This window comes from Notamacropus eugenii, chromosome 2, assembly GCF_028372415.1.
Source record: "Notamacropus eugenii isolate mMacEug1 chromosome 2, mMacEug1.pri_v2, whole genome shotgun sequence".
Classification (NCBI taxonomy): domain Eukaryota; kingdom Metazoa; phylum Chordata; class Mammalia; order Diprotodontia; family Macropodidae; genus Notamacropus; species Notamacropus eugenii.
In genome coordinates, this window is record NC_092873.1 from 262,251,181 (window position 1) to 262,260,509 (window position 9,329).

Below are 9,329 nucleotides of genomic sequence, written 5' to 3' on the forward strand. Positions count from 1 at the left end.
TGGTTTTCTTTCAAGATTCAGTTCAAATCCAGCCTTCTTTAGAACACTCTTCCTCTGGACTGATAATGTCTTTTTCTCTGATCACCTTCCATCTACTCTGCATAAAATTTGCATGTATTTAATTATTTTTCTGTTTGTCTTCCCCTTTGGAATGTAAGCTTCTTGGATGCAGGCCCTTTTTTCTTTGCCTTTCTTTGTATCTTCAATACTTAGCATGGTGCTTAATATATGCTCATTGACTTTCTGACTAAATAGAACATTAAGAAAAATTTAAATTTCATTGAATTGGTTATATTTAAGATGGTAGAGGAGGGTGTATTTTAGAAGATTTTTGTCCTTTAAAAAAAGGGTTAAGAGTTCAACTTTGAGGTCAAGTAAACCTGTAGCTATTTGGAAAGGGTGGTTATTGAAAATGACTCCTTCCTTAATAGAATTTGTGTGATTTATGGGATAGAATGATTTGGTCAGGAAGATATGGGGTCAGAATACTTATTTGCTATGTGACTATAAGCAAATCCCTATGTCTGCCTAAATCAGATGTCTTCTCCGTGAAAAGGGAATAATCATATTGGTAGTATCTATCCTATAATGTTGTTTTGAGGTTCATATGATATAATGTATATGAATGGGAGCATATAAAGTCACCTTTGTGGGACTCTGAAGGCCAACTTTGGGACAGGTATGACTCAGTCACCGATTGTCTCTTAATTGGCTGTCAAGATGAAGACATTGTGAGGTGGTTTCCAGCTGCCAGTTTGTGACCTGGCCTCCTCCCTTGGATGCAGTCTTCCAGATGACAGGATGTGATTTGTCTTCCAGATGACAGAGGAAGTTACTGTGTATAATAAATTATTAATTGTGTGGTACAAAAATTGAAGTATTATAGGAGTCAGAGGGGAGAGATGAATGAATGTGGATTGGAAACACCAGGAAAAACATCAAAGAATAGAGGCCTTGAAGGATAATCAGGATACAACTAGGCAGAAAGAAAGGAAAGTGAAAGAATCAAAGCATGAAAATATGAATAAGTATCTGAAGATCCTGGTAACTTTTTTTCAGAAATATGGATTGGTTCCAAGTAGTTTTTCAGGCTACTCATACAGACACACAGATACACATGATAACTATATTTTATGAAGCCAAAGTTGAGGCTTGTTGTTGATGAAGGAGGATTCTTTTGTAATGCATGCTTTAAAAAACATTCTCTTGAAATCAGTATTGTCCAGAAATTCTGAGTTGTATGGTTATTGTACTTCTATGTGGTGGTATTAATTCTTGAGTGCCAAACTTGGATTTCTAGTAACAATAATAATAGTTGACATTTCTATAGCAGGTACTATGTGCCAGACACTGCTAAGTGCTTTACAATTATTATCTCATTTGAGTTTCAAAACAACCCTGGGAGGTAAGTGCTGCTATTTTACAAATGATGAAAATGAGGGAAAGTGAGGGAAGCAGAAGTTAAGTGACATGCCCAGGGTCACCCAGGTAGTAAATATCTGAAGTCATTTGAACTCATCTTCTAGACTCTAGTCCCACTGAGCAACCTAGCTTTACAAAGCAAAAAGAAAAGGAAATAGAAATTTGATATTATATAAAGTAAAGAGAAATAGAAAAAGAGAGACAAAGAAAATAAGACAGCTTATCTTTAGAGGAAGTATACATATATATAAAAACATGGTAAAGAGATTTTTATACCAATTGGATCCAGAATTTTTTTCAGTGAAATAAATGAAACCGAGAAAGAGAAAACCTAGCATCCGACACCTCAACATCTCGTTAGGTATGTGCTGTTTATAAGACGCTCAGAAATGTTTCTACAGCGTAACAGATTTGTGCATATCTTGCATGCCTACCATCCTTCACACTCACCTGCCCCACCATGAGACTCAGGAAGTTACGCAGGAGGCCAATTAGATTAAGGGAAAGAGAGGCGATGATAATACCTGGAATCCTGATGGCAGGTGCATTATCATCACCAAATAAACCATTCTACTCTCTTTTTTCACTGCCATCAAGGCAAAGAAGACTGCCCTTTTCTATCCTTTCATAATCGCAGCAATAATCATTACTTTGTTCTCTCATGAGTATCCTTAATGTTCATTTCATTTGTATTTCACATATTTTAAAAATGTAATCAAAGGGGGAAAAGCTACTCATATATCATGATTCTGGAACTCTCTCTGGGATACTCCTACAGAGTAGTATAGTTTAAATTTTTTAAAATATAACTTTATTACTTTTTTCAATGAACACAAATATATTTTTCTTTCCCTCCCACATGCCCTTTCTAACTGAACAAAATGGAAAAATAAAACCCTCGCAACAAATATGTACCATTGACCAAGTGTGTGTGTGTGTGTGTGTGTGTGTGTGTATGTGTGTGTGTGTATGTATGTATGTATGTATATATTTCATTCTACATTTTGATTTACCACTCTGTCAGGAGGTGGGTAGCAAGCTTCATCTAAATTCTTCTGGACTTGTGGTTTGTCATTGCCTTGCTAAGAGTTCTGAAGTTTTCCAAAGTTGTTTTTCTTGATACTGCTGCTGGTATTGTATAAATTGTTCTCTGATTCTACTTACAAGTCTTTCCAAAGGATTCATGTTATTTGTTATTTCACAATACTCTTGCATTATATTCACATATCATAATTTATTCATCCATTGCCCAATGGGTGACCATTCCCTCTGTTTCCATTTTTGCTACTCTGAAAAGAGTTGCTCTAAATTTTGGGGGGTTCAAATAGGTCATTTTCTAGGAGTAATAAGATTGGATCAAAGGATATATACTGTTTAGCCAGATGGTACTTTCTCCTGGGCACTGTTGGATACATTAGGTCACAAAATGAAGCAGCATTTGACATGTCTCAGCAGTAAAATAGGAAGAACATATCTGATTTTCAAATCAAGTTTTGAGAAGATTGCTTTTCTGAGTATGTAGCTAGAGATCTGGGATTCCCTTTTTCCACTTCATGTTAGAGTGGTCTGAAATTTCACAAATTTCCTTTCTTTTGAAGGCTGCCATCTGCTCAGGACAGTATAGTACATGCAACACATGGATCTGACCCAGGAAAGGCTTTTGAAATAAACATCCATTTTGGTGGATATGAAAGCTACATTCCTTCCTCCTTTTAACTTTTGTTTGACATCCCTCTGGTTCTAACCATTCCTGTAATTTGGACTGGAGGGTAAGACAAGAGACAATTAGTGAAGGGATTTCTGAATCCATTTATGTTATTATTAACTGCAGGGTTGGGGTATGTGTTGGGAAATGAGATCAGAACATATTAGAGTTATCTCTGATATGGCAATTGTAGGAAAAATCACAATGTAAAAGATGGAACTGTTATTGGATACAATCAGTTTTAAACATGTGTCAAGACACTTTTGGAATATCTGGCATGCCCAGTTATCCCTAGAACTATTCAGTGAAAAAAGATAGAAACAACCATTTCAAAAGTAGTTTAGTTCTTTCTCCTTAGTCATTCATTTTCAGTAATTTAGTTCATTTTTCTTAATTTAGTTCATTCTTTGTTTATAACTCATAACAGTTCTAAAGTGTTTTTCCTCTTCTTATTAGACCAGGGGAAGTCTTGTCTTTATAATATATTGGTATATAAAAAGACCAATAATTTTCATAAGCATTCAAACAAACCCAATTTTCTATCCTGAGGGTACATTTCTGGTACTTGAAAAGGGAGAGGTTGTCACAAGAAATTAGGAAACCAATTGGGTTTAGTTCCATAACAGTATGATTCCCATAGATGATGCAAAGAGGTTTTAACATTTTATTATATTTTTAATCACCTAAAGATTAGGTAAAACTGAATCTTGAAAATATATTTGGAACCTCTTTTCAAAACCATATAAGTTCTGCCTTATTACTTCTTGCTATACCTCTTCTATGTGAATTTTTTTTTATTTTAGAGGTAGGGAAATTGGAAATTAAAATTACTTGCCTATGGTCAAATAGAAAACCCATTATTTTGTCAGGAATCAAGAGCTTCTGCTTTCAGATTCACCAGATCAAACAAACTACTTTGTTACAACTTAATCTAGTTTTCTTAACAGGAAGGTTTATTTTGTTAATTCTGATTGCCCCACAGTGGATTGTAAAACAGCAAGGGTTAAAATCTGGTAAAAATCGAAATAGAGAAAGAAAAATGCTGCTCACATTCAATAAGCATTCCCTCTTTGGCTTCACATGAACAAGACCAGGTGTAGGTCTTTATTCTAATTTGTGCAGAGGGATCTAAGCAGGAATCTCCAATTATCTTCATTAATAATCCTAGCTCACCTTAATGTAAAGCTTTAAGGTTCACAAAATGCTTAAAGTACCCCATTAAAGTGTAATTTCACAACCAGTCTGGAAAGTAGAGCTCTTATCCCATTTTAATAAGTGAGGAAGCTGAGGCACAAAAGTCAGTCAATGTGTGAGGTAGGATTGAAGCCCAAGTCCTGCTGACTTGAAGTCCAGTGCTCTATTACTCACCATAAGAGAAATCTTTGAGATCAAAACCTTCAGGCTGTGATTCCTTCCTTCTTCCTCTTATTGAATTAAAGGCTTTCCTATATGAATATCTGAACACTGGATTTGAAAAACAGTACACCACTGGGTTGAGGACACTATTGAGATAGGTGAGGCTGTTGGTGACATCATATACATGAACCATCACCTGCAGAGTATGGCAGTTTTCTGACCTTTGGAGGATGGTCATGAGTATTCTAGCCAGAAAGCTGGGCAGAAAGCAAACCCCAAAGAGCACCACCACTGTAGTGACTAAAGCCACAGACTTCTGAAGCTTGGGCTGTTTGTCTTGGTCCTGGAGCCGCCGCTGGAGTATTTTAATGATGCGAATGTTGCAGAACAGGATGAGACTGAAGGGAAGAAGGAACTGAAGACTGAACACTACCTCCTGCCAAGTGCTGCCAAAAGTGATGTCTTCCATGGGGTAGACAGTGTGGCACTCAGTGGCATTCTTCCCAATCTTGGAAGCCACCAGGCTTGGGAGAAACAGTGCCACCACCAGAAGCCAGACTAAAGCAGAGATAATCTTGGCCGCCTGAGTTGAGAAGCTGTTGATCTTGAGACAAGGATGGACTACCTTGAGGTAGCGATCCAAAGCCACTGTAGTGAGGAAAGCAATGCCACTAGTCCGGCTGAGGGACAGCAGGAAGGTCAGGATGCAGCCAGCTGTCTGTCCCAGTTCCCATTTCTTGTGCATGAGATAGAAAGTGATTTGGAATGGTAGGCACACAGACAACAAAAGATCCGCGATGACTAGGTTGAACAAGTAGACTGCATATGGTTTCCATACCTTTAAGTGAGAAGTAAGAGACCACAGGGCGAGTGCATTGCCCAGCAGTCCCAAAGCAAACTCCAAAATTAACAGGGTGGCTATAGAGATCTCAACCAAGCTGTTATGAAGAGAGCAGTTCACGGGTGTCATTTCCCTTCTCCTGCGGCTGCTGCTGTTGGCTGGAACTCAGAAGTGTCCAAATAGAGGGAAATTAACCTCTGGGCTGTGTCAATTCCCACAGCATGAAAGGCTGGGAGGTGGCGGGGAGAGCACTTTCCTATTCTGCCATGGACAAGTTTTCCATTTCTTAGGCAAGGCAAAGTGCTGAATGACCAGGAGGGCAAATTCAAAAGTAAACCAAGATCTGCATGTGGAAAAAAAAAAAGGTCAGGAAATAAGCCTTCTGTAATGGCTTTTGTTTTCTTTTTAAAAAAGGGAAATTGTGTTTCATTTTATATCATGGTACACAAAAACAACAAAAATGTTACAGCTATAAGAATTCTGTGAATATGGAAGTTGTTGACTAAGCAAAGTGGAAAATTTCAGCTTCATGAAAATTGTATCCTCATAAAAATGGAGCATTCATTTGCCGTACCGAAGCTTGTTGCCAGGTTTACAGATGGTGCCATTGTACCATGATGCTTTAGGGGGTCCCAGAGGTGAACCCCACATGTATCTCCCCTCCACTGCCTGTATTATCAAAAGCATGTGGAATCATAGAATTTTAAGATTAAAAAAGACCTTTGATATCATCTAATCTGACCACCTCATTTTACAGATCAGGAAGCTGAGGTAGCGAGAGGTGATGTGACTTTTTCCAGGATGCCTAGCTTATAAGTGAGCAGCATAAATAGGTTTCAAATCTAGGTCTTTTGACTTGAGGTCTTGTACTCTAACAGCCTGCTGGAAAGTGAGCACTTCTTCTGGCTTGTGGTACCATGCTAAGTGGTGTCTAAAGATAGTAATGTAAACATGGACCCTGACTTTGTAAGAAAAAGAAACATGCCAAATGCTACACCTCGTAATTTCTTGATTTATTTTGTCTCCTTTTATCAGAATTTTAATTTTCTTTATGAATGTTTCCCAACAAGTTCATATCACAAGGACTGTTGATTGAAGGACAAAAGTGACTTGGGCTTAGAAATATGTTAATAATATTTGATTAATAACTATAAGAGTGAATGTGTATGTGTGTGGCTGTGTGTCAGAGAACCCTTTGTCTTTAGTCTTTTTTTCCCTCTAATCCAGCCTGTTCCTTGTCCTGTTTCTTGCCTCTTTTCTCTATTTTTCTAGTTTTCTTACACTTCACTGATCTCCACATACTCTGCAATCTAGTGACACTGGCATCTTTCCTATTCCTCAGATTCCTCCGTCATTCATACCTGAAATACTCTTTCTCCTCATCTCTACTTCTTGGTCACCATGGCTTCCTTCAAGCCTCAGCCAAAAGAACACCTTTTGCAACTAGGCTTTCCCAATCCGCCTTCATTTTAGAGCCTTCTCTCTGATACTACCCCACCCCCCAATTTATCCTGTAATTCTCTTGTTTGTATGTGGTTGTTTATATGTTGACTTTTCCATTAGTCTGTGAGATTCTTGAGGATGGGAACTGTTTTTTGTCTTTCAAGGTTTACCAGTGTAAAGGCTGGTTGACTTGATTTGACTTGACTTAAACCAATCTCAATTTTTCCTCTGATCTCCCTTCGGATGACTATCCATGAAAATCCGGAATGACCTATAATAGTTAGGCAGTTTGTCTGGACACCAAATTAGAGTTTCAGTTGTCACTGGCTCTGATGACACTACTTCTCAGAGTTTTATCATCTTCAAAATTAGTTTTATAAGTGATATAATGCTTTTTCCAGCACCAAATCTCTATTATAACTAACAAGAACAATGATTTAGAAGCAAATACCACACATTTGTGTGTGTGTGTGTGTGTGGGGGGGTGGTGTTCCTGTTTCCATAGCACCCTTCTATTCTCTAAGAAAAGGAAGAAAGTGTGTTTTATTTATTTATACTCTGGAATCAAGATTGATGATTGAATTTAATCAGAACTCAGAAAATCTTTTTGTGTTATTCTTATTCACATTATTGTAGACATTGTGAATATGTTTCTTAGCCATACTTTCTTCTCTATGTATCATTTCATGTCACTTTTTCCACATGTCTCTGAATTTCTCATATACATGGTTTCTTCTAGCATGACAATATTTAGTTAAATTCTTATACCACAATTTAGTAAGCTATTCATCAATTCATTAGCTTCTTGTTGTTGTTCAGTTGTTTCCATTGTGTCCAACTCTTTGTGCCCATATTGGAATGGTTTGCCATTTCCTCCTCTAGTTCATTTTACAGATAAGGAAATGAGGCAAATAGGGTTAAATGTCTTGCCAGGGTCACACAGCTAGTCAGTGTCTGAGGTTGTATTTGAACTCAGGTCTTCCTAACTATCCACTGTACCACATAACTCCTTTCAATGAGTTGGAATCCACTTATATTCCAGGCTTTTAATATTCATATATGGAATCTCCTTCTCTTTGACATCTTTTGGGTACATGTCTAGTAGAGAAATTATTGGGTTGGTGGATAAAAATAGCTTTTTGGCATAATTTCAAATTGTTTTTCAGTGCAGACTATTGTGATAGACTGCTGGTTGGTCTCTTTGACTTAAGTCTCTTTCCACTCTAGCCTATTTTCTACTCAGTTGCCAAGCAGATCTTTCTAAAATGCAGATCTGACCATGTCACACTATTGTCCCCTTTAAATAAACTCCCATGGCTCCCTCTGACCTGGAGGATTATTTTGGAAATATTCTGTTTGACTTTTAAAGCTCTTTACCCAGCTCTTCCTAGCTTTATAGTCTTTTTACACTTCAGCCCCTTGACTTTCCTTATAATCCAGGGACACTGGCTTTCTTGCAGTTCCTTGAACACTGCTTCAATTTGGTCTCCGTGCTTTTCCCCTGGCTGTTACCCATGCCTAGAAGAGTCTCTCCTTACTTTTGCCTCCTGGATTTCCTAGTTCTCTTCAAAACTCAATTTAAATCCTATCTTCTGCAAGAGACAGAATTGGATTCCTACTGCCTTCCCTCTGACATTGCCTCCCATTGATACTGTAATCTGTTTTGTGTATACGTAGTTGTTTGTATATTGTGTCTCTCATTAGACTGTGATCTCCTTGAGATCAGAGATTTCGTGTTTTTGCTTTACTTTGTATTCCTAGCACTTAGTTTAGTACTGAGCAAATTGTCGTTGCTGGCCAGTTGTTGTTCAGTCATGTCTGATTCTTCATCACCCCATTTGGATTTTCTTGTCAAAGATACTGAAATGGTTTGCCATTTCCTTCTCCAGCTCATTTTACAGATGAGAAAACTGAAGCAAACAGGGTTAAGAGACTTTCCCAGAGTCTCATAACTCTTAAGAGTCTAAGACCAGATTTGAACTCAGGAAGATGAATCTTCCTGATTCCAAGCCTGTATTATATCTACTGCACCTCTTGGCTGCCTGGTAATGGGGCACATAAAAAGTACTTAACAAATGCTTATTGACTGACAGACAGCTGGGTCAATTCATAGCTTTTCCATAGTATCTTACTACACAAGGTTTCCCACAGTCTCTCCATAATTTGTCTTTTATCATCTTGCCAACTCAGTAGATGTAAGGTGGAACCTCAGAGTTGTTTTGGTTTGTATTTTTCTCACTAGTAAGTTGGAACTTTTTTTCCCCTGTGTAGTTTTTGATAGTTTACAATTATGTTGAAAACTTTCTCATATCCTCTGTCCATTTCTCTACTGGAGAAGGGCTTTGCATTTATGCTTTCACATCAACTTTCTATGTATCTTGTATGTCAGACTTTTATCAGATATGTTTGATATGAAGTTATTTCCTTCCTCTCTCTTCTGCTACTCCCCAGCTTCTTGTTCTGATTGGGCTGATTTTTTTGTTTGTGAAGCAACTTCATTTAAGATTTCTTTTCATTGGAAAATCTCAATCCTTTCTGTCTTATGTAGAAAATATTTTAAAC

The 9,329-nt window shown here is 37.6% G+C and overlaps 1 protein-coding gene across 1 annotated transcript; it reads right to left on the reverse strand.

Annotated features, from left to right (window-relative positions):
* Positions 1-2,233: 2,233 nt before the first annotated feature.
* Positions 2,234-5,655, reverse strand: GPR31 (G protein-coupled receptor 31). The gene has a single exon (XM_072643875.1). It carries the CDS (start codon positions 5,451-5,453, stop codon positions 4,488-4,490), a length of 966 nt encoding a protein of 321 aa, XP_072499976.1. The 5' UTR covers positions 5,454-5,655; the 3' UTR covers positions 2,234-4,487.
* Between the last annotated feature and the right edge of the window lie 3,674 nt (positions 5,656-9,329).

Bases quoted from the DNA above. Each gene is read 5' to 3' on its own strand.
- GPR31 (XM_072643875.1), bottom strand. From the start codon at position 5,453: ATGACACCCGTGAACTGCTCTCTTCATAACAGCTTGGTTGAGATCTCT.